We start from the raw sequence: 25989 nt of genomic DNA, 5'->3' as shown, positions 1-25989 counted from the left end.
AGAGGGATCAAATCCTAAAAAATCTAAACTCATTGCAAGTGAGAAATAGAATAAGATAATCTAGTGAAGACCAGGAATCAAATTTAGGTCAAACTTTAGGTCAAACACGTACAAGAAATAATTTGTACGTGTTATAGTTATACGGCTCTAAAAAATACAGGTTCCCTTCTGCCATCAGGAATAGTCACACAGATGCCCTGAAATTGAATATTGGGCATAAATCCAACGCTTTGCTGACCAACCAGGTTGGTGTTATAAATGTTTGCCCCCGATGTTGTCTAAACTCCATTCAAATTGGATCATTTTGTTGGATTATCGTACTGAAACTAATAGCTGGAATGTAATAATTATGATAATTGGTAAAACAATTTGTACGGCATTGTTGCTTTCTTCCGGGACGTGGAACAGAAAACGGCGGTGAATAAGCGGTGCTTATCTGAAAACGAGGATGTCGCACAGCTTCAGATTTCCAACGAATACGATAAACACTAAAGCACTAAGACTAAACACTAGCTGTGATTCAGTTATGATTCCGAGCACTTGACCACCTGGAGAATTACCTCGCCAGGAAACTGTTACGTCATCTTAAGAGGCGACTAAATTCCGTCACAACGACTGTTGAATTGCCTTTGAGGATTACATATGGACAGATCGGCAATATCCTGAAATTCTGTGTCATATGTCACGGAATAAACAGAGTATTGAAGTTAGACAGCAATTTCCTCAACCAATTGCACTGCGGCCCCTGTCATGAGGGAAATAATTTGATTTGCAGACTTAAGGGACCCTCCGGGACCCCGCCCGACCGTAGTGAGGTAACAATGGTTGCAATACAGGGAGGGAGGGAGGTGATAGCTCCACACTCTGCAGATCCTCATGGAACTTGTTACTTTGTTACAGACACGAGCCAAATTCACGGTCCGTGCCATTTGACACTTCAGTACTACCTCTGCAGAGACCATGGTGCCCTTCTATAGTACCCCTCACTTCAGTAATACCTCTGCAGAGACCATGCCCCTCTAGTACCCCTCACTTCAGTACTACCTCTGCAGAGACCATGCCACTCTAGTACCCCTCACTTCAGTAATACCTCTGCAGAGACCATGCCACTCTAGTACCCCTCACTTCAGTAATACCTCTGCAGAGACCATGCCCCTCTAATACCCCTCACTTCAGTACTACCTCTGCAGAGACCATGCCACTCTAGTACCCCTCACTTCAGTACTACCTCTGCAGAGACCATGCCCCTCTAGTACCCCTCACTTCAGTACTACCTCTGCAGAGACCATGCCACTCTAGTACCCCTCACTTCAGTACTACCTCTGCAGAGACCATGGTGCCCTTCTATAGTACCCCTCACTTCAGTAATACCTCTGCAGAGACCATGCCCCTCTAGTACCCCTCACTTCAGTACTACCTCTGCAGAGACCATGCCACTCTAGTACCCCTCACTTCAGTAATACCTCTGCAGAGACCATGCCACTCTAGTACCCCTCACTTCAGTAATACCTCTGCAGAGACCATGCCCCTCTAATACCCCTCACTTCAGTACTACCTCTGCAGAGACCATGCCACTCTAGTACCCCTCACTTCAGTACTACCTCTGCAGAGACCATGCCCCTCTAGTACCCCTCACTTCAGTACTACCTCTGCAGAGACCATGCCCCTCTAGTACCCCTCACTTCAGTATTAACTCTGCAGAGACTATGCCCCTCTAGTACCCCTCACTTCAGTACTACCTCTCCAGAGACCATGCCCCTCTAGTACCCCTCACTTCAGTACTACCTCTGTAGAGACTATGCCCCTCTAGTACCCCTCACTTCAGTACTACCTCTGTAGAGACCATGCCACTCTAGTACCCCTCACTTCAGTACTACCTCTGTAGAGACCATGCCCCTCTAGTACCCCTCACTTCAGTAATACCTCTCCAGACTCCAGTACCCCTCTGGAACCACAGACCCCTCACTTCAGTACTACCTCTGTAGAGACGATGCCCCTCTAATACCCCTCACTTCAGTACTACCTCTACAGAGACCATGCCCCTCTAGTACCCCTCACTTCAGTATTACCTCTGCAGAGACCATGCCCCTCTAGTACCCCTCACTTCAGTACTACCTCTGCAGAGACCATGCCCCTCTAGTACCCCTCACTTCAGTACTACCTCTGCAGAGACCATGCCCCTCTAGTACCCCTCACTTCAGTACTACCTCTGCAGAGACCATGCCACTCTAGTACCCCTCACTTCAGTATTAACTCTGCAGAGACCATGCCACTCTAGTACCCCTCACTTCAGTATTAACTCTGCAGAGACTATGCCACTCTAGTACCCCTCACTTCAGTACTACCTTTCTAGTTCCCCTCACTTCATTACTACCTCTGCAGGGACCATGCCCCTCTAGTACCCCTCACTTCAGTACTACCTTTCTAGTTCCCCTCACTTCATTATTATACGAGATATCTAGGTTGCTTAAAAATTACAACGAAGTAAAAATCAGCGCTGTTTATTGCATGTCCATGATAGCAGCTAACTTAAATAGTTAAATCTAACAACTGAAAAATTTGCAAACTGCTCCACTTTAACAAATTACCGATACGTGGCACCTCGTCACAAAATGAACAGCTTCTCAATAGAATTAGATTTATTTCTAATGGTTGATCATGACATAATGCTCTATTTTCCAAGCAAATTGCAAAGCATTACGATATGGATTTTCGGTTTAATGACTGCAGCTTCAAAGCCGTTCGAAGGATTCTGACATATCTTTAAATCCCGTTCCTCAAAGGAGGGAGTAAATTAACTACAAGTGCGCGAAGTTTGCTGTAATGTCATAACGTTCGAGTTATAATACTTATATGAGATTATAACATCTGCAATGAAATAAATAATAACTTATAACTTAATCATTTAATGATTTAAAGTCACTATAAAAGATCGTAAATCATAACCGATTTGGTTAATACTTTAACTTATACGGCCCAAATATTAGGTCTACGATCGTGGTAGTCATTGGTTGGTCAGTATATTCTCATTCTGCCTATACTCACATTGGAGTCGACTTTCAACTACTTTTATTGTGATATAATGGTATGTATTACTACATGTATTACTACATGTATTACTACATGTATTACTACATGTATTAGGAGCCGGAGCTTCCATTGACTCGAAAATGTCACCACAAATAGAATTACATCTTAATGGCAAAAACTGTATAAATAATCTTTATAATTATAAGGAATACGGTAACGTCTGCATACATGTCCTGGTCTGCATACATGTCGTGGTTTCATGATCGAGAGCTAAGTTACAAATTCCCTGTATACAGTCACAAAACGTTCATGGTTTTGTAAGAAGTTTTAAAATGAACAATTGTTGAGTTGGGTTACATCTTGGTGAACGAATAATAAGAAGCTTGCCGATTATATAATATGTATTTTTTTAAATGAACTAAGGTATTACTATTGCCAACTTTAAAGTTATATTTATTTTAATTTAAAGCGATGGCTATCAAAATTCAAATGACCACTGTTGGTTTATTTCATTATTTGTAGTTTTAACTTTCTAGTGTTGCGTTAATTGATAATAAATACTTGTTAATCTAAAAGAATTTTAGATGTAAACGAATTTTGGTGCATTTCAATCAGTCCTACGAACATATAACTTATCTAAATAATTGAATGGGATGATCTGAATTATTTATACCGAACAACAAACTCAAATTTGGCAATCATGTAAATAATGTTGATAAACCATAACTTTCTTATTCTATACAACGGAAAACCACTGTCAATGACAAAGGTGCTTTTACAGTATAAACATCGAGCCTGAAAGTCTGGCAAATTTATCTTCACATAAATATTTAATATTTCAGGCACTGTGAGGACACTACTAAATCGGGCAGGTGAGGAGAAACATAAAAATTCGAAGCAAGTAAACAACGACTGACCAGGGTTTTGAAGCCCGAGAGTTCCCCCTGGAAGCTCCTGGCTGTTATTGGCTGCCCTGAGTCACTGGAGCACAATGATGTTCACTGATTGGCCGATAAACGCGGTCCAGCACCAGCCATGCGGAAGGTATCTCGGATGTCAATTGTCGAGCGTTTCCCGTTCGAGCAGACAATGCGATATTAGCCAATCAGAAGACAGGTTTATCGCCACGTGGGCGCTATTGACCAATGGGAGGCTTTGTTTTGGCCCCGTGGTTAAACCAGGTCTAGACAGTAATGCAAAGAGCTGAGTGTTTCAGGAACCTACACTACCTTGAGTCAGTCTGCTGCTCAACACCACGTGTTACCTGGTCAAACCACGTGCCAATTTCAGCTTGTCTGCGGGCCCTCTAGTCACGCGCTACTTCTCCTCTCTCATTGGCCAGATCGGCCCACGTGCAAATATCCGGGTTGGTGATTGGCGGAGAGAAGCGTGTAGCCAGACGGAGGAGGTCTACACGCTCCTGGAAGTAGGGAGCTACAAGCACCCTGCGATCACATCACGTGACAGACTCGTGGTCGTCTGGGGTTTTGGAGCTTGAATTACCCCTTCTTCCGTGCGGCAGAGTGAGGGAGAGAGTTAGCAAGCGAGTCGGAGTTAGCGGGGTGGTCACCTTATACGGTTCAACTACCTGTTATCATCGTGGGGGTGGTCGTTTCACCGCTGGTTTCACCATTAAATGGTAATACGTTAATGGACGGGCAAATAGGCCTGATTCGCTGAAAAACATTTTGCTTTTCGTCATGCGATCAAATTTACAGCCTCATATTAAAATTTGTTTGTTTGCCAAATGTTGCTACAATTTAAGTTACGAATTTCACTTACAGAATTCAACAAAATATTGCCAAGTAAGCGACCACCAAAGAAAATATTGCGACACGATATGATTGACATTGGAATAAATTGAGTATTTTGCGTGCTGAATCAAAATTAAACTTAATTCAGAAACCATGACCAAGTCAAATGATAAAAGACATTTTATTTATTTATTAATAACAGTATACTTTCTACAAAAAATAAACAACGTTTATTTGTCTATCAGTTATCATAATTGGATTCAAAGTAAAATATTTTCAATACCAAATACTAACGGACGTAATTTCTCTCAGAAATTAGAAATTAGAAATTAGAAATTAGAAAATTAGAGATTAGAAATTAGAAATTAGAAATTAAAATTAGAAAGATCATTACAAATTTACATGTGTCAGTAAATGTGTCAGTAATGAGTCAATTTAGACATTATGTTTAATTAGGTATCAGCTTCATACAATCATACAGTCAAACGTCAATTTCTGGACCTTCACGTGTGTTTTTTTAATTCTAATTTAAGTTACTCGGATCACCTTACTCCCTAAATTACTATCTTTCGGACCAACTTATTCGGACCTTTTAAATTCCGGACCTTTTTAACATCCGAAAATGACCTTTTTAACGTTTTTTTTGGTCCAGGATTCGAAGTTTCACTGTTATAACGAAATTGAAATTCATCATTAATCTAATTCTAGAAGAAAAAACACTGGCTAACTAGTTACAAGTCCAGTTATATTTAATTTAGTCTTCAGACAACCGCTAATAAGTCCTGTAAATTACCTTCAGGATGTCTTTCGACAATTTCCAATGATTGCTCTTCAAGCTTAGTTCGTGTCGCAGAGGGAGCAAGATGATTTGCAGAATCTCATGCAGTAAGGCAGGTTGCAGAACCCCTTGTGAGCCCAAATTCTACACCATTTGTTTTTATCTTCGCACGGGTCTGCAATGAAAGGGTGTTTAACGATATAAACTCTAGAAGTTGGATAAAATTATTGGGGAAGCGAAGGACAGCCGTGTGAGTGTGACCCTCATGACATTAACAGTAAAACGACAAAGATTTAAGGTACATTTTTCGGGAAATTACCTTTCACGAGAGTGAGTGCCTCCAATATCGGGACATGAACATCAACAACGAACCAGCTTGAGGCAGTTTTGCCATTCTTAGTAGCCTCACACTCGTACTGCGCACTATCAGAGGAATCAGCATCCTTTATACTCAGTTTTAGCCTGTGAAATGAAGTGCATATTGTCTATGCCCTGAAACACTGCTGAATATTTTATTTCGACATTTTTCACTATCGGGAAATGCCAGAAGCTATGAGAAAGAAAAAGAAAAAGAGAAAGAAAAAAGATAGCGAAAGAGAAAGTAAATCAAATGATAACCTATCCCGTGAGATGTCCTCCCGCAGTCTTTTTCCATCTTTATACCAGTTTATTTTCTTCCTGTCTACGTTAGCTGCGTGTATCAAGCAAGTAAGAACCACCGACTGTCCTTCTTTCAGATCAGTTTTAGGATTCACTGCCTGAAAATTATGCCATTTTAGGGTATCTTGGACTCTTTCATGTTTATGCTTCCTTGATAAGTTTTTTATCCTCATGATGTCGGTGTCGTTATGGTAAATATGAACCACTTAAGCACTTATAATCTTTCATGCAGGACACGGCTTGCTAGATACCTGTTTAAAAAACCTTCATTCATTAATTTATGTTCGATCCTGTAGTTACCTCAACCCAATCACGCTGGCAGTAAGGACAGCACTCATCATCCTTGTAAGAAATCAGCTCATCTCCGTCGCAGTTAAGTTCTGGACATGTCATCTCGAGGCAGGACATTATTCCAGCATCCCCGCAAGTGCACACTTGGCAGTCACCCTCGTCTCTTATTTCATCTCCGTTCTGGAGATGACAGTTAGTTGCATTTAGATATTTAGGATAGGCTGGTTTGAGTGAACGGAGATTATATCATCACTCCAAAATGTTTTATTCATATAATTTCTAACAAAATGTATTGATATTAATTATAACATGGCAATCATGCTGAAAAACTATGAGAGTTACAACAATACGAGTAATGACCCTTGTAGGTAACTGTGCTTACATTGTAGAAGATGCCTTCGTGAAGACACTTGCATTGATCAGCTTCAACGCACTGGTCATCCTGCAAGAAGTGGCCCTGAGGGCAGAAGCAGCCCCGGGCGGTCCCAGTTTTAGAGGGGTTCTTGTCTAAGCAGGTCGGTGTAGGGACTGGTCCTTCAGCCAAGTAAACTTCACCTTTTGGACACGTGTAGGCTGGAAGAGGAATATATTTGCTATTATATTTGTGGGTTTAGACTGTTTGTACTTCCCGATCGGAAGTGTGTCCTTTTACATCCTACTTTTGAATTTGAAAGCATATTGAAAGTAATTTTCATGTGTATTAAAAAGGCTTCATGGAAAACCCATTGCACTCCTAATCCTCGATCAACTGTTTAGTTATAAAATTAAAAATACAGCGAGTTCTAAAGATTTCAACGCTAATTCGATGATAGAAAGTACAACACACTCACGACAGAAGTCGACCGAATCTCTCCAGTAACTGAGATCTACCCCACTGTTAATACATTCTTCAGCGTACATATCAAATTCAGGACACGCGCATGACTGAAAGAGATTCTCGGTTCATCGTCACAATCATTCTATAATGCTTTAAAATTAATTTACGTGAAAAAGTAGCACAAAATGTCCTCATTCTTTTGCAATTTTCTGAAATTTTTATTCAGCTAGCTACACCTGAATTTATGCTTTTTTAAAAACATCAATGAAAATACTGTTGTTTTTGATCCGTCTTAATAAAAAATTGAATGTTTAACATTCGGAGAAACTTATAACAAGTTGCACATTATTTTGATTTTTTATTACCTTATCTAAGTGACACTGGCAGATCTCAGTCATGCAAGTGTTTATAAAGCCGCCATTTGTGTCTCCCACTGGCACAACGTTGTTGCACGCCGAAAAAGGGGGCTCTGAGGGAGAAGTGATGGTAATTCAAATATCATTAGGTCTTGTAAAATGTACAAAGAAAAATTTATGATTTCTTAACGAGAAAGTTAAGATATCTTAAGGAAATAAGCCTTGAAAAACAGTGTTAAATTAATTTGAATGACCTAATGTTTAATATTTATTTATAATATTTATATTTTTATCTACCAGTTAGTTTTTGGCAGATCGCCAGCGCCTTAGCTTTTCTCAGAGGGCCGATATTATCACAAGGGTCATAGGGGGCCGGAGGAGGAGGACAAGATTCGTCATAATCTTTAAACTTCTCTGCGTTATCGTTAGGAGAGTCTTTAAACAAATCGTCAGCAACATTACCGTTCCAAACTCCGCACAAACCCTCAGTGACACTGGCGCATGATCCATGTAGTTTTATTGCTACGTTTATCCACCTGTGAATAAAGTAGTTACAGCTTCATTATAGTGAACATTTTATTGTTACTTGTTTGTCAAATTGGAAATAAATAGTGAGTGTAAAATGAAAATAAACGAAGTATCATTGATACCTTCCGCCACTCATGGATCGAGCTGTTAATTCTGCAGAGGGGTCTCTACCTTGGCTATATAACGTGATTACTAGTTGACCACTGAAATGACATGTTGTTAATCCTGCAGCTCCATAATATAAAGAATTTGTTTCAATTCTAGATGAAAGCTCGAATAGACATGAATTAACATTGCTAGTATTCAGCCCCCTTCAACTAAATAATTCCTTCATCATACATGAATAATTAATTATTTGTAATTATCCACATTTACTTGTTCCTGATAGCGACACGATCACCATTTTCGAACTTTTTGTCATATGGGACTGAAACCTGAAAAGAGGATAGAAATACTGCGGTGAGCGAATTTGCCAATGGTTATTACTGAAGACATTCTTTGACTCACTGACTCCAGAAAAATTTCAAGCATGCACAATTTATATATAAATAATTAATAAATAAATCGGAAATCAGCCAAAGAACTTTTGTAAATGATAGAAAATTACCTTTCGATTATTAACGTGTGCTGAGTAACCAGATGAGTGGACGGAAAATAAGTGGCCTTTGAACTCCAGAATCATCTTATCTGTGTAAGTAGGACTGCCTCCCAGATTTTTGTTCTTCAACTTAACCTGAAAGATAACAACCGTTACAGATTTGTAATTGCCTGAGACGCAAACTCTTTAAGATACATCAAAAATGCTGATTCCTGCAACATCTAGAACTTTCAAAAATTATCAAAATCTTAATTTGTTCACCTTAAAATCATCACAGCTGGCCGCCTGATAAGTGCACTTTCCGTGGAAGTCATAATATTTCCCATCAAAAGTTCTGTAATGTGGATCATTGCCGCTGGTACAAGTGCCAGGAACTGGTACACAAGTCTTATTGCAGTGTTCGTCATACCAGACCCCGGCTGTGGGGAAGGAACATTGGATACTGGCAGGGTGGTCCAGGATGCATGAGCAAGAGTGGCGTCCTCGGGCATCACATGTACATTGTGTGTTCTGGGAAAGTATTGATAATGTATTGATAATGCAGTGTATTTTAAGTAAAACCTTTATACCATTCCTTGACAATGATATACTGGGCCTCTTCTATTACCCAACATTTTTTAGTAAATATGCTCGTGTAGAACCAGTTTCTATGTGACTGCCATATAAACGTTTAGATGAGATTGTTTCGTGCCTCTGGTTCGTAGTGGAATACTTTACAATATAAAAATTTGTCTGCTCTGTTTATAAGTTTATAATACTGAATAAACCTGGTTTGGGTTGTATATTTCTCCTTGTAAGAAACTAGCTCCATCCTTGTGAGTACAAACAGCCGGTATGTGTACACTGACGCTAAAGTCGCCTGTAGCTGCTACCCCACCCTTGGTAGCCTGGCAAGTGTATGTTCCCCGGTCTTTCGCTCCTGCGTCTTCTATTTTTAGCGTGAGTCTGGGGATAATATGTAAAAATAGGAGAAAAACCGTGAACTGATACTGAAAAATTATGGGAAATTTTCCATTGTCCGTTTGTAAAATAAAACCATTTTATCAGTATATTTTGTGCAGAATATACCTGTTAATAGAGAGTTTGTAACTATCAAACACCCTGTCTCCATCTTTATACCAAACAATGCTCTTCATTCCGACATCTTTTACATGAACAGCACAAGTCAGGGTCACAGACTGACCCTCCTTAATCCGGATAGACGGGTTCATGGCCTGAAACAAAATGAGACTGAAATCCGAACTGTCTGGTCAGCAAACAAAATTTGTTATATATGAAAGAACGAATTAAGGTTAATGGTGAATGACAAATTTCCTAAATAAAAAAGCAAAGAAACGAATGTTCTCAATAAAAAAGCAAATAAATTATCATACCTCAACCCAATCAGACAAACAATAGGGACAGCAAACACCCTCTCTGTAGGAAATCAGCTCATCATCTTCACAGTGAAGCTCTGGACAAGTCATATCAGCACATGTCATCTCACCAGAATCCTCGCAAGTACAAACTTTGCACTCTCCCTCGCTTCGTATCTCGTGCCCGTTCTGTTTGAAAGTAGTTGTTTGTGTGGGGGCATTGTTTTCTTCAAATCCACCTCTCTCAAATAAAAAACACTTAAATTTCTGAGAAAAGGAACGTTATGAACCGTACGTCAGACTTACGTTATAGAAAGTACCCTCATGAAGACATTTACACTCGTCAGAAAAGGAACGTTATGAACCGCACGTCAGACTTACGTTATAGAAAGTACCCTCATGAAGACATTTACAATCGTCAGAAAAGGAACGTTATGAACCGCACGTCAGACTTACGTTATAGAAAGTACCCTCATGAAGACATTTACAATCGTCAGAAAAGGAACGTTATGAACCGCACGTCAGACTTACGTTATAGAAAGTACCCTCATGAAGACATTTACAATCGTCAGAAAAGGAACGTTATGAACCGCACGTCAGACTTACGTTATAGAAAGTACCCTCATGAAGACATTTACAATCGTCAGAAAAGGAACGTTATGAACCGCACGTCAGACTTACGTTATAGAAAGTACCCTCATGAAGACATTTACACTCGTCAGAAAAGGAACGTTATGAACCGCACGTCAGACTTACGTTATAGAAAGTACCCTCATGAAGACATTTACACTCGTCAGAAAAGGAACGTTATGAACCGCACGTCAGACTTACGTTATAGAAAGTACCCTCATGAAGACATTTACAATCGTCAGAAAAGGAACGTTATGAACCGCACGTCAGACTTACGTTATAGAAAGTACCCTCATGAAGACATTTACAATCGTCAGAAAAGGAACGTTATGAACCGCACGTCAGACTTACGTTATAGAAAGTACCCTCATGAAGACATTTACAATCGTCAGAAAAGGAACGTTATGAACCGCACGTCAGACTTACGTTATAGAAAGTACCCTCATGAAGACATTTACAATCGTCAGAAAAGGAACGTTATGAACCGCACGTCAGACTTACGTTATAGAAAGTACCCTCATGAAGACATTTACAATCGTCAGAAAAGGAACGTTATGAACCGCACGTCAGACTTACGTTATAGAAAGTACCCTCATGAATACATTTACACTCGTCAGAAAAGGAACGTTATGAACCGCACGTCAGACTTACGTTATAGAAAGTACCCTCATGAAGACATTTACAATCGTCAGAAAAGGAACGTTATGAACCGCACGTCAGACTTACGTTATAGAAAGTACCCTCATGAAGACATTTACAATCGTCAGAAAAGGAACGTTATGAACCGCACGTCAGACTTACGTTATAGAAAGTACCCTCATGAAGACATTTACACTCGTCAGAAAAGGAACGTTATGAACCGCACGTCAGACTTACGTTATAGAAAGTACCCTCATGAAGACATTTACAATCGTCAGAAAAGGAACGTTATGAACCGCACGTCAGACTTACGTTATAGAAAGTACCCTCATGAAGACATTTACAATCGTCAGAAAAGGAACGTTATGAACCGCACGTCAGACTTACGTTATAGAAAGTACCCTCATGAAGACATTTACACTCGTCAGAAAAGGAACGTTATGAACCGCACGTCAGACTTACGTTATAGAAAGTACCCTCATGAAGACATTTACAATCGTCAGCCCGGACACATTTACCATCTTGTAAAAAGTTTCCCTCAGGACAAAAGCACCCTCTGACGGTCCCAGTTTTAGTTGGGCTCCTTTCTAAACATGTGGGAGCTGGAACAGCGCCGTTTGGTCGATACAACTGTCCCTCCGGGCAATCATATGCTGAAGAATTTATTTTGTAATTTTCTCTAGTGCACAATTAGTTTAAGAATGACGTTTAATAGAATAGCAACAATGGTTATTATTTTGGGGCAAAATTTGCAGTGTTCGCGTTTATTTATGGTTATAACGGTTATCTTGATTTAAAAATCGACTTACGACAAAATAAAATCGCCTCCCTCCAGTCATTTAGATCTACTCCGCTTTCTATACATCTTTGTGCGTATGCGTCAAATTGCGGGCAAGCACACGTCTGTAATGAAGTAATGAAAACCGGGTATAATACTTCATTTCATATTCACAGTTCCATGGTATACTAACAATTTAGGCGGTCAATTGAGATTTAAATCATGATTTTTCTAATTTTCTTCAGTTCAGCGCCTATTACCTTATCAAGTGAGCATTGGCATACGTCTGTCATACAAGTGTTGAAGAGACCTTCCTTTGTGTCTCCAACAGGAACAACGTTATTGCAATCGGAAAACGGACTTTCTGTAAGTGGAGCTTTGTATTAAATTAAGAAGGAGACATTTTGGAAGATTTCTAAATAAAAGCTTTTCTGCCGTTTCATCGACTGAAATTACACAAGTTTGACTGCGAAGATTTTAAAACAAAATTAAACCAAAAGCTGACGATTGCAAAGTGCGAACCTAATTGAAATGAAATGAAAAAACTGAATGATCAAACGTAAAATGATCATGAATATTATAAAAAGCAACCTGTAAGACTGTTGCAGATATCTTCAGCTTGTGCCCTAGCATCCGGTCCGATAGCTTTACAAGGATCGTAAGGTGGGGGAGGTGCTTGACAATGCTCGTCAAACTCTTTGTACTTTTCGCCGTGGAAGTTGGGATCATTTCTGATAAGATCGTCTGCGGCGTTACCGTTCCAGTTACCACAGAGCCCTTCTGTGATTCCAGCGCACGACCCGTGTAGCCAAATGTTCGCGTTAATGTAACTAGAATTTTATCATTAGTAGTTTATAGATGTTCTTCAAATTTGTAAGGTTTTCAGATAAATGCCTCACAAGATAGTTGAACAAAATAGGAATCACCGTAAAATCAACTTATCCCGTAATTTTCCAACAGGCCATGGAAACAGGCCCAAATAAAGTTTTGAAAAACTAAAACTAAACGTCAAATTCGAAGAAAACTCACAACTTATGTTAATAACTAAGTTGTTAACTAAATTAACTAAACACTGTATTTGATCTTTTGCGATTTGCATACCTGCTAGCATCGACCGCCTGTAATCTTACAGCTGGACTCCTATTTTTACTGTATAATAAGATTTCCAACTGCCCATTATGTATTATTTCCACCTTATCTCCGTTTGAAAACTTGCGAACGTATGGCGTTTGGACCTGCAGAATAAAATTTGAAACCGATTAAGATCAGAAAATTCAAACATTTTATTAGTTTTGCTGAAACAGATCACAGAATATGATCAATCAAGGGCCAATGCTAAAGATGATGGAAGTATAAGTGATGATGAAAGTTATCGAGCGACAGAGTGACACTAATTGAGATTCGTTGGATATAAATTACACCGCTTACACTTTTGCTGTCGACAGTAGCAGTTGATCGGGGTCCAATGGTAAATTCATGTCCTTTAAATCTGAGCTCTATTCGATACGTATATCTTGGAGGTCCTCCATGAAGATCCACGTTTTTGAGATGCACCTAAAATAATAGTATCACAGATTGACGAAACTAATAAAATAAGCATGTCCTTACGTTACCAACTGTCAAGTGAAATCAGAGAGGAATTGAAAACATGATCAAACCGTGAAATCTCCACAACTTGCTGCTTGGTAAGTACAAACTCCATGAAAATCGTAATATTTCCCATCAAAAGTGAGATAGTGAGGATCTCCAGCGCTGTAACAATAGCCTGGATCTGATAAATGAACATTTCGTTAATCCATTCGTTAATGTTGTTATAAATTCGAAAATATTGATTTTCGCTAAATTCTCGACTCTTTCATTCGAAAACAAATGCTTTCACAATTTTCAACTTTTTAGACATTTCGCAAACCTTTGACACATTTAGATTCACAAGTTTCATCGTCAGACCATTTGGAAGATCCTCCACTGCACACCAAGTCGTCCGCAGGACATTCACACGTAAAACTGCCATCTTCCTTGCACGTGCAAACTTTTTGAGGGTTTACGTTGTCTGGGTATCCTTGTCCGACCTAAGCGAGGTATTGAGTGCTAACTATTGAGAAATGTATTTACAAGATGTTATAGGGAATTTATGTTATAAGGCCATACACGAAAGAAGCCACAGTGAACATCACTGTTGAAGACACGCCAGTGCAGCAAGTTAGTGACTTTACGTACTTAGGTACAATTATTTCCAGCGACGGTACTATCGACCGTGAGCTGTCAGCTAGGATTCAGAAAGCTTCCGGAGCCTTCAATCAACTGAGTAATATATGGAAAAACCGCAACATCCAGTCTTATACAAAGATCAGGATTTATAAGGCAGCGGTTTTGACAATATTGTTATATGGTAGTGAGGTTTGGAACACAACAAAAAAGCAGCTACATCGCTTTGAGGTGTTCCATCAGCGTTGCTTGAGGAGAATACTTAGGATAAGATCGCTTGATCGGGTTAGAAACACTGAAGTGCTGGAGCGTGCAAAGATAAATCCAGTAGAGACGTACATAGGAGCAAACCGCCTGCGTTGGTTTGGCCATGTCACCAGAATGCCAGACACTAGGCTTCCTAAGTACCTGCTTAACTGGACCCCTGCCCATGGGAGAAGATCTAGGGGCCGTCCAAGAAAGAACTGGAGGAAATGTTTGCTGGAAGATGCTGCAGCGTTTACAGGAAACACTGACATAGACCTAGAAGGAGCGAGCGAGATGGCTAGTGACCGCAAACTTTGGAGGGAGATGATACGTCACAAACGGGTCACGGGAGTTCATTGGTGCAGGCCACTCGAATGATCGAGGAGACCTAATCAAGTACAAGTACAAGTAAGTATAGGGAACTGAAAATGAAGCACCAACGAACAAACTTTGGAACACAAACACTCGTGTGTTAGTAAGTTTATAACAGCTCACCTGGTATCCTTTACCATCAAAATCGACACAATCTGGAGCTGGAAAATTATAAGGTAAGACAACATTTTTCATAAATCATAGGGAAAAGCATTTTTGATCTTTCGTTAATAGACTCAATCATGAAAGCATAAAGTCAAGTTATCACTAGTAACATACTCAAAATTACAACACTACAAATCTATTACATTTATTGAGAATTATGTAATGTAACGTGATGATAGTTTGTTTGAAAAGCATTAATACCTTATCATACCGTAGTTACATACCTAGTTATTACTATTAGTAGTAACATACCGTATTCACAAGAAAGCAAAACATCCTCCTCATGACCGATCTCTTCATCCACACTTGTAGAGTTAGAAAAACAAGATGACCAATCATCTGTACTGCAGGTAACTTTACTGAAGGACACATCCCGACTACTCTGCTGTGATCCGTACACCAGACCCGTTCTCCAGGAGGCAGCAGCATGGTAGCCTAACTTACGGCAGATAGCATGTGCGGACATGTCGCTGAAACCGTCACTGCAGACTGTTCCATCTTTGTGGAGCAAAACTCCCTCTGTTTGGTGCGTCATGATGGGGTGTCCGAATTCGTTTATCAGAGCAAAATCTGGTGAAATATAGATCAGCATTTAAACAACTTTAATTCTACCTTTATAATTTTGAAATAAAATTTGTAAATATCTATCAAGCTGAAGTTTCCATGGTGGGTTTCTACGGTGGGTTCAACTTTGTTTTCAAAACCATTTTCCATGAAATCTGCAAAGTTCTATTATCTCTGCTAATCAATAAACTTTTAAACTGAAGGATGATAACTTGAGTAAGGACTAACCTTGACATTCCAAGAAGACATCCTCATTATGAACGCAGTTATGTGAGGCGGAATGTCTGCAGGAAGACCAGAGGCCATCCTCACTACACACCACGTTATTCAGACTAATAGGCTTGTCCGTCTGAACGGACCCCCAACTTACACCACTCCTCCACAACGAAGCCGCCCCAAATCCTAACTCTCTGCAAATAGCATTAGCTGATTTGTAGTTGAAATCATCATCACAGATTGTGCCACCACCGAAAAGAAGTAGTCCGTCTTCCTTATCATCTGTTACGATCCCGTCTATGTCAACAATAACAAAACCTAGAAGGAAATTCATATTTCAATCACATAAAAGTTAAAAATAGATAGCTGAAAATGCCTGAATCCGATAAATAGAAAGTAATACCTTAAAATAGGTTTTGGCCAATTTTTATGACCTGTCATGTGAAATTAATAATTACTAAAGAGTTTTACTCAGAATATAAGCTTATAAGCAACGATTGTTCTCACCATTGCACGGATATGGATTACAGTCCTTACTCTCAGTATCTTCTCCGACACAGTCCCGTCCCCCATATCGTGGTTCAGGATTAGTACAGGTCTTGGTTTTAGTTTGAGTACCTCCTCCACACACAGCAGAACAAGCAGACCAATCTCCGTAACTACTCCACTCTCCGTCTTTGAGAGTAGCTGTAAGATGAGTTAAAGTTAAGTTACTTGGATAAGTAAATCAGTTAAAATGATGATTTAAATCATAAGGAAGTTTATAAATTGATTGATAAGATTTTTTGTTATCTCTTGTGATTATGTTACTGTCATGCATAGCGGATACGAGTTGTGTTTTCAAAACAAAAACACTATTTTATACTCACGTAGTTCACAAGATATAAAGACGTCCTCAGCGTGCTTACAATCTGATACCTTGTTCGATGTACAAGTGGTCCAATCGTTAGAGTCGCACTTAATATCGTCTAATGATACCTCTCTGTCGATTTGTTGTGAACCGTAGACCATCCCGCTCCGCCACGAGTAGGCCCCGTGATATCCCATCTCTCGGCAGATAGTATGTGCAGTATTGTCACTAAACATATCGTCACACACTGTTCCACCCTTGTAAAGAAGTAGCCCTTCTTGCTCATCTGTTATACTGTTTTCGTCCACGTCCACTATGGAGAAATCTGAAAGATTTAGGGCCTCTTTACTTATCAATCTATTACTTCTTTAACAAAAATACAAGTAAACACACGATTGGCAAAATTTTAATCCGAATACTTAAAGTTAAATGTGTTCACGGTTTCTGTATTTGCTCATATACCAAATAAAATGTTACGTTCCCTAACCATAGCATTGAAGGTACACGTCCTGATCGTGACTGCAGTTATTCTCTGTTGAAACTTCGCAAGACTCCCACTCTCCAGAACTGCAACTAACACTGCCCAGAGTTATTTCCTTATCGGTTTGTTGAGCTTCGTTCTCCAGCCCGCTCCTCAAAGAATCAGCTGCATGGTATCCCATCTTCCGGCATACCGCATTTGCTGATTCGTTTGTGAAGTCATCACAGACAGTCCCTGCTTTGTATAGGAGGAGTCCCTCTTTTTGGCCAAGTAGATGACTGCCGTTCTCGTCAACCAAAGTGAAATCTGAAATATTAAAGAATGAGATGGGTTTCAATACATTGCCCGTGAAGTATTTTAAATTACAGTTACTCGTATAATACAAACTCCCTATTTATATTCTTACCTTGACGAATCAAGAACACGTCCCCTTCTTACCTTGACAAGTCAAAAACACTCCCTACTGTTGTAATATGGTATTTAGAGATATCTTTTAGAATATCTTAGTTTTAGTATAACGTTTAAGGGACGTATAATTTAGTATGTATTTCCGGGTATATAATAACCAATGTTTTATTATGTTCGTATTTGGGAGTTACACATTTTGAGTGTAAGTCGGTTGGCTGGCAGACCTGCTGTCAGACCTACTGTCTGAAACGAGCCGTCCGCTCACTTTGCACCTGACTAACAGCCAGACCTGTGGTTGGTCCTCGCGGACGCAGGGTGACTGCTAGTGGAGTGCTCATTGGCGAGACGGCGTGTCACGTGGTACAAGCAAATGCGTTGTGCCGTCACGCAGTGTGGCGTGACGAGTTTTGAGAGTATACCCGAAGAGCCGGAAGTGGAGAGCTCACTTCTTAGTTGCCCCTTAATCATTTTTAAGGGATTCAAATTGACGGTAGCCAGTCTTACTGAGCACTACCATTTGTGATTAGTCACGTCAATTGATTGGAGCGAACACTTGGAAGTTTTTATCTGTTGACGTTCACTTTGTATTACTTTTCCATTTATTTAATTCTCCCTTTTAGTTACTCGTTTCATTTCTACTATATACGGTACGCCCTGCCGTTCGTGCTTTGTGACTAGAGCTTGACTAGCATACACTAAATACCAAGAGAACTCGTTTTCTATACTACTCTTACCTTGACAAATCAAAAACACTTCCTATTCTTATCTTGACAAGTCAAGAACACTCCCTACTCTTACCTTGACAAGTAAAGAACACTCCCTATTCTTACCTTGACAAATAAAGAACACTCCCTCTTCTTACCTTGACAAGTCAAGAACACTCCCTCTTCTTACCTTAACAAATAAAGAACACTCCCTATTCTTATCTTGACAAGTCAAGAACACTCCCTACTCTTACCTTGACAAGTCAAGAACACTCCCTCTTCTTACCTTGACAAGTCAAGAACACTCCCTATTCTTACCTTGACAAGTCAAGAACACTCCCTATTCTTACCTTAACAAATAAAGAACACTCCCTATTCTTATCTTGACAAGTCAAGAACACGTCCCCTTCTTACCTTAACAAATAAAGAACACTCCCTCTTCTTACCTTGACAAGTAAAGAACACGTCCTACTATTACCTTGACGAATCAAGAACATGTCCCCTTCTTACCTTGGCAAGTCAAGGGTACTCCCTACTCTTACCTTGACAAGTCAAGAACACTCCCTCTTCTTACCTTGACAAATAAAGAACACTCCCTATTCTTACCTTGACAAGTCAAGAGCACTCCCTATTCTTACCTTGACGAATCAAGAACACGTCCCCTTCTTACCTTGGCAAGTCAAGGGTACTCCCTATTCTTACCTTGACAAGTAAAGAACACTCCCTCTTCTTACCTTGACAAGTCAAGAACACTCCCTCTTCTTACCTTGACAAGTCAAGAACACTCCCTCTTCTTACCTTGACAAATAAAGAACACTCCCTATTCTTACCTTGACAAGTCAAGAACACTCCCTCTTCTTACCTTGACAAGTCAAGAACACTCCCTCTTCTTACCTTGACAAATAAAGAACACTCCCTCTTCTTACCTTGACAAGTAAAGAACACTCCCTCTTCTTACCTTGACAAGTAAAGAACACTCCCTCTTCTTACCTTGACAAGTAAAGAACACTCCCTCTTCTTACCTTGACAAGTAAAGAACACTCCCTCTTCTTACCTCGACAAGTCAAGAACACTCCCTACCCTTACCTTGACAAGTCAAGAACACTCCCTCTTCTTACCTTGACAAGTCAAGAACACTCCCTATTCTTACCTTGACAAATAAAGAACACTCCCTATTCTTACCTTGACAAGTCAAGAACACTCCCTATTCTTACCTTGACAAATAAAGAACACTCCCTATTCTTACCTTGACAAGTCAAGAACACTCCCTCTTCTTACCTTGACAAGTCAAGAACACTCCCTCTTCTTACCTTGACAAGTCAAGAACACTCCCTCTTCTTACCTTGACAAGTAAAGAACACTCCCTCTTCTTACCTTGACAAGTAAAGAACACTCCCTCTTCTTACCTTGACAAGTCAAGAACACTCCCTCTTCTTACCTTGACAAGTCAAGAACACTCCCTATTCTTACCTTGACAAATAAAGAACACTCCCTATTCTTACCTTGACAAGTCAAGAACACTCCCTCTTCTTACCTTGACAAGTCAAGAACACTCCCTCTTCTTACCTTGACAAGTCAAGAACACTCCCTCTTCTTACCTTGACAAGTAAAGAACACTCCCTCTTCTTACCTTGACAAGTCAAGAACACTCCCTCTTCTTACCTTGACAAACAAAGAACACTCCCTACTCTTACCTTGACAAGTCAAGAACACTCCCTCTTCTTACCTTGACAAGTAAAGAACACTCCCTCTTCTTACCTTGACAAGTCAAGAACACTCCCTCTTCTTACCTTGACAAGTAAAGAACACTCCCTACCCTTACCTTGACAAGTCAAGAACACTCCCTATTCTTACCTTGACAAGTCAAGAACACTCCCTCTTCTTACCTTGACAAGTCAAGAACACTCCCTCTTCTTACCTTGACAAGTAAAGAACACTCCCTCTTCTTACCTTGACAAGTAAAGAACACTCCCTCTTCTTACCTTGACAAGTCAAGAACACTCCCTCTTCTTACCTTGACAAGTCAAGAACACTCCCTATTCTTACCTTGACAAATAAAGAACACTCCCTATTCTTACCTTGACAAGTCAAGAACACTCCCTCTTCTTACCTTGACAAGTCAAGAACACTCCCTCTTCTTACCTTGACAAGTCAAGAACACTCCCTCTTCTTACCTTGACAAGTAAAGAACACTCCCTCTTCTTACCTTGACAAGTCAAGAACACTCCCTCTTCTTACCTTGACAAACAAAGAACACTCCCTACTCTTACCTTGACAAATAAAGAACACTCCCTATTCTTACCTTGACAAGTCAAGAACACTCCCTCTTCTTACCTTGACAAGTCAAGAACACTCCCTCTTCTTACCTTGACAAGTAAAGAACACTCCCTACCCTTACCTTGACAAGTCAAGAACACTCCCTATTCTTACCTTGACAAGTCAAGAACACTCCCTTTTCTTACCTTGACAAGTCAAGAACACTCCCTCTTCTTACCTTGACAAACAAAGAACACTCCCTACTCTTACCTTGACAAATAAAGAACACTCCCTATTCTTACCTTGACAAGTCAAGAACACTCCCTCTTCTTACCTCGACAAGTCAAGAACACTCCCTACCCTTACCTTGACAAGTCAAGAACACTCCCTATTCTTACCTTGACAAGTCAAGAACACTCCCTCTTCTTACCTTGACAAGTCAAGAACACTCCCTCTTCTTACCTTGACAAACAAAGAACACTCCCTACTCTTACCTTGACAAATAAAGAACACTCCCTATTCTTACCTTGACACGTCAAGAACACTCCCTCTTCTTACCTCGACAAGTCAAGAACACTCCCTATTCTTACCTTGACAAGTCAAGAACACTCCCTCTTCTTACCTTGACAAGTCAAGAACACTCCCTCTTCTTACCTTGACAAGTAAAGAACACTCCCTCTTCTTACCTTGACAAGTAAAGAACACTCCCTCTTCTTACCTTGACAAGTCAAGAACACTCCCTCTTCTTACCTTGACAAATAAAGAACACTCCCTCTCCTTACCTTGACAAGTCAAGAACACTCCCTACCCTTACCTTAACAAATAAAGAACACTCCCTCTTCTTACCTTGACAAGTAAAGAACACTCCCTATTCTTACCTTAACAAATAAAGAAAACTCCCTCTCCTTACCTTGACAAGTCAAGAACACTCCCTACCCTTACCTTAACAAATAAAGAACACTCCCTCTCCTTACCTTGACAAATAAAGAACACTCCCTCTTCTTACCTTGACAAGTCAAGAACACTCCCTACTCTTACCTTGACAAGTCAAGAACACTCCCTATTCTTACCTTGACAAGTCAAGAACACTCCCTATTCTTACCTTGACAAGTCAAGAACACGTCTTCCTCGTGAAGACAGTTACTAATATCGGAGTAGGTGCAGGATGACCAGGACCCATCAGAGCTACACACCACATTATCCAGGAGTACTGGCTTGCTCGTCTGGATGCTTCCCCAATTTACACCACTTCTCCACTGAGAAGCTCTTCCAAATCCTAACTCTTTGCAGATGGCATTGGCAGAATCCACACTGAAGTTATCGTCACAGACTGTCCCGCCTCCGAAAATTAGTAAACCTTCTTCCTCACCAGTCACCGGGCGACCATCTTGGTTTAACAAGGAAAATGCTGGAAGGAAATGAGAGATTTCATGTTATATTAATGGTTTTATTCTGTGTCAGAACGAACAGCGCAAATTCATTTCCGAATTACAGACTAAAACAAGAATTAATTACCTCCACACGAATACACATTACAGTCCTTAGTCTCCGAATCCTCTCCGTCACAGTCCCGTCCCCCATACTGAGGTGCAGGGTTAATGCAGGTCTTGGTTTTAGTTTGAGTACCTCCTCCACACACTGCAGAACAAGCAGACCAATCTCCGTAGCTACTCCATCCACCGTTAATTGGAGTACCTGCAAACATATACTAACTACAGAGTACAGCACGCTATCGGCTATGGAGCATATCAAGAATAAATCATTCAAGTTATTGTAAAAAGGTACCAAGTTAAGAAAATAAGTTTACCTAATTCACAAGCGAGATGAATATCCTCCATGTGTCGACAAGTAAAACGAGAAGTAGCCGGAGAACAAGACAACCATATACCAGAACTGCACCCGACATCGTTCATCGTAACAGTCTTACTTGCTTGAAATGTGGGGTAGATGAAGCCGCTGGTCCACGACACAGCCCTGAAGTTGTGACCCAGTTGACTACAGATGGCATTGGCAGAGTTATCACTGAAGTTGTCGTCACAGACTGTCCCTCCGCTGTATAACAGGAGTCCCTGTCTTTCGTCAGTAATCTCTTCTCCGTTTCTGTCCACTATGACAAATCCTGTGGACAATAACAGTGTTGAGTGTAGGTTAATATATTGTTTAATTTTGTCCGATATTTTCTGAATAAATGCTCTGTTCATCTGGACTTATATTTAATACCTTCACAGGGATATGGGTTGCAGTCTCTGGTGTCGGTATCCGCTCCAAAACAATCGTCTCCACCAAATCGTGGTTCAGGGTTAGTACAGGTCTTGTCTCTAGTTTGAATTCCTCCTCCACACACTGCAGAACAAGCAGACCAATCTCCGTAGCTACTCCAGCCGCCGTCTCTGGGTGAACCTGCAAAATGAAAATACCATTTGCTTATTTGATGATACACTCGACTTTACAATTACTAAAAAGTATACAGAAAATAACCGACAGTGCAATTTACCAGTGTAGTAAGTGGAGAGAATCGAGTCATCGTTATTTGTAGAAACAGGTATTATATTTATTACTTACAACCGCTAAAAATGTGCACGAAAATAGGTCCAATAAATCTTATCTCGCAAATAATTAAATACATTGTAATAATTAATTACATTGATCGACGCATTCTCCAACTTGAGATGAGTCCCCGGTACAGGAATTTCCACCGCACGAAGGAGAGGGGTTGTTACAAGATCTAGCTCTAGTCCATGTAGCAGTGTTAGTGTTGTAGTCACAGTCACAGGTGCCCCATTCAGCCCAGTTGCTCCATCCGCCGTGTGTTATTCTACCTGAAAATGGGATAATGGTCACTGCTTCATGGATCAGCACCCTTTATACTGCAGGTAAATTAAAATCTGGATATTTTGAAAAGACTCAAGTACTCTACATTCTTATTGGGTTTGCTTACAGCATTGACTGTCACAGTTGTCTGTATCAGAGGAAGATCCAGAACAAGAACTGCCCCCGCACGAAGGAGAGGGATTGTTGCAGGATCTAGTTCTAGTCCAGGTCCCAGTACCAGTACTGTGGTCACAGCTACAGCTCCCCCATCCTGCCCAGCTACTCCATCCACCGTTTGTTATTCTACCTGCAAGTAGGAAAATGTTGGAGATATTATAATGGAACTAAATTATTGATACGTTATGACTTATGATTATTGACTCTGTGATAATCAATAATCACGAAGTATTATTTCTAGTACTACCAATCCTTATCACTACTTTTTGTATATAATAGAAAGACTTACAGCATTGACTGTCACAGTTGTCTGTATCGGAAGAAGATCCAGAACAAGAACTGCCCCCGCACGAAGGAGAGGGGTTGTTGCAGGATCTAGTTCTAGTCCAGGTCCCAGTACCAGTACTGTGGTCACAGCTACAGCTCCCCCATCCTGCCCAGCTACTCCATCCACCGTTTGTTCTTGTGCCTGAACATCGAACAATTGATTGACTACCTATTTAATTCTAATAATTTATGATGATCTACAAGAACATTAATTAAAAATTTAGGCAGATATAGATTTACCCACGAGAAAGGTTATGAGTAATCGTATAATTATTAATTGACTCACATCGGTTCCCGGTAGATACCCTATAGTATCTAGAAACATCATCAGTGCCATCGATATACAGGCCTTTCGCTCCCAGAGTTTGCCAGTCATAGCTGGAAACACACGGAAGAGATGTACGGGGAATACTTGCAATTTGACGCCCATCGCAGTGTATGTAAAAGTAGGACGAGGTCTTGCTAAATTTCCAAATTCTGTTACTAGTTGAAGGGACGGGGACGTTTCGCAAGGTCCAGCTGCCGCACAGACTAGACATGCTCAAAGTGGAACTGTACGATTTCAAGTCAAATTCCATATGCCTATCGCCACTTGATGTTTTGAAATGAAGATCAAACTCATCTCCATTACCGCCCCAAGCCTGTATCTCCAAATCGTATCGGCTAAAATCGACGTAGAAGGTTGTTGCTCTATATACAGTGGTCCACGAGATACCTGGAGAATATATAGCTGCCGTAATGCTATTCGGGTATAATTATCATCACCGTTCTACAACGAAAGAATTTGTACAATTCGCAGTGCTGGCAAGCACGATCGTCACGACCTGTGACTGAAAAAAAGAACAAAAAAGAACTCATTATAGACTCATTATATTCAATAGTCGTTCAGAAGGTTCATTCTAGTTTAATATATATTTTTCATCCATCTTTAATTTAAAATAAGCCAGTCGAGTCTTAAATAAGCTGGTCGTGATTGCCAGCGCTATGGTAACTTCACTGAACTCACAGACAAAGTTATTTATACCAAATAAGACATAGAAAGTGACATAGAAAGTAATAGCTTATATTAGTACCGAATAAAGAAAAGGGCAATTATTGTTCTACTAACCCAGCCGGAAGAGTGAAACTAAAATAAGAAGGACAACCCATTTTTGTGTCCAAGATATCTTCGAAGTAAGCATATCTGAAGAATTTTTGTAAATGTTCAATATAGGTTCGACCATTTTGGACGTTTGTAATGATGACATCAATTAAAAAATTGATCATCGAAGAACATACAAATACTTTTCAGTCGCTGATCGATAACAAAATAATTTCGATTCATATTCCTGATAGAATGAAGCGTACTGCGACCTAGCACGTTGCAAGATTATAATCATACGTTGGACCAAATAAGCAACACATTCTTGCTGCTAGATAAATAGAATTCTTGCAATTATTCTACAAATATGAATAACTAACTTATTTTACAAATATAACTTATGCTAATTTAGGGCACATCTTATAAATATAAGGAATGAGAGGAATTGTAAAACAACGCGTGAGTTGTTTTAACATGGGGTATTGTTGCCAAGTTGGAAGCTGTCACAAACTCTTCGGAGGAATCTCAGGGGCATTCCTTGAGTCGGCTTCTACTGACTGGCCGAGGCACGAGGAACTCAAAATTCTCTACTTTTCATGGGTCTATCCGGTCCCTGGTGAAGTTAAAAGAAGTCATTTTCTGTCAGATCTGAGGCCTTGTTGACGCGACAAAATTCATCCCAAATAGTTCGGGAAAATTAACATAATTAACGAACCATCTGTGAACAAATCTGCCACAATCGTTTCTTTACAGGAATGTGTTGTCCAACCCCCATGCCCCACCCCAAAGAGTTTGCAGTCTGGGTCTGTTAGACATATCTCCAGGCACCTCACTAGTACTAGTGTACTTTAAAAACTCGTTATAACTAGACCGTTATAAAGACATTGACAATGACAACCAAAAGCTCCATAG

General features: G+C 40.1%; 1 protein-coding gene and 1 long non-coding RNA gene across 2 annotated transcripts; both read right to left on the bottom strand.

Annotated features, from left to right (window-relative positions):
- Positions 1 to 5581: 5581 nt before the first annotated feature.
- Positions 5582 to 10350, bottom strand: LOC134822959 (SCO-spondin-like). The gene is made up of 15 exons (XM_063834242.1): positions 10186 to 10350; positions 9881 to 10026; positions 9580 to 9757; positions 9074 to 9322; positions 8822 to 8947; positions 8590 to 8648; positions 8337 to 8417; positions 7984 to 8222; positions 7696 to 7799; positions 7344 to 7437; positions 6896 to 7086; positions 6523 to 6693; positions 6181 to 6320; positions 5882 to 6024; positions 5582 to 5737 (listed from the first exon to the last, which is right to left on the bottom strand). The coding sequence occupies exons 1-15, from the start codon at positions 10291 to 10293 to the stop codon at positions 5622 to 5624; spliced, it is 2145 nt and encodes a 714-aa protein (XP_063690312.1). The 5' UTR covers positions 10294 to 10350; the 3' UTR covers positions 5582 to 5621.
- Positions 10351 to 11961: 1611 nt separating this feature from the next.
- Positions 11962 to 12562, bottom strand: LOC134822828 (uncharacterized). The gene is made up of 3 exons (XR_010161223.1): positions 12475 to 12562; positions 12246 to 12339; positions 11962 to 12089 (listed from the first exon to the last, which is right to left on the bottom strand). It is a non-coding gene; the product is annotated as an uncharacterized LOC134822828 (long non-coding RNA).
- Between the last annotated feature and the right edge of the window lie 13427 nt (positions 12563 to 25989).

This window comes from Bolinopsis microptera, chromosome 11, assembly GCF_026151205.1.
Source record: "Bolinopsis microptera isolate Bmic1 chromosome 11, MBARI_Bmic_1.0, whole genome shotgun sequence".
NCBI lineage: Eukaryota > Metazoa > Ctenophora > Tentaculata > Lobata > Bolinopsidae > Bolinopsis > Bolinopsis microptera.
The sequence above is the reverse complement of the archived record's forward strand: the minus strand, read 5'-3'. Positions and strand labels throughout refer to the sequence as shown.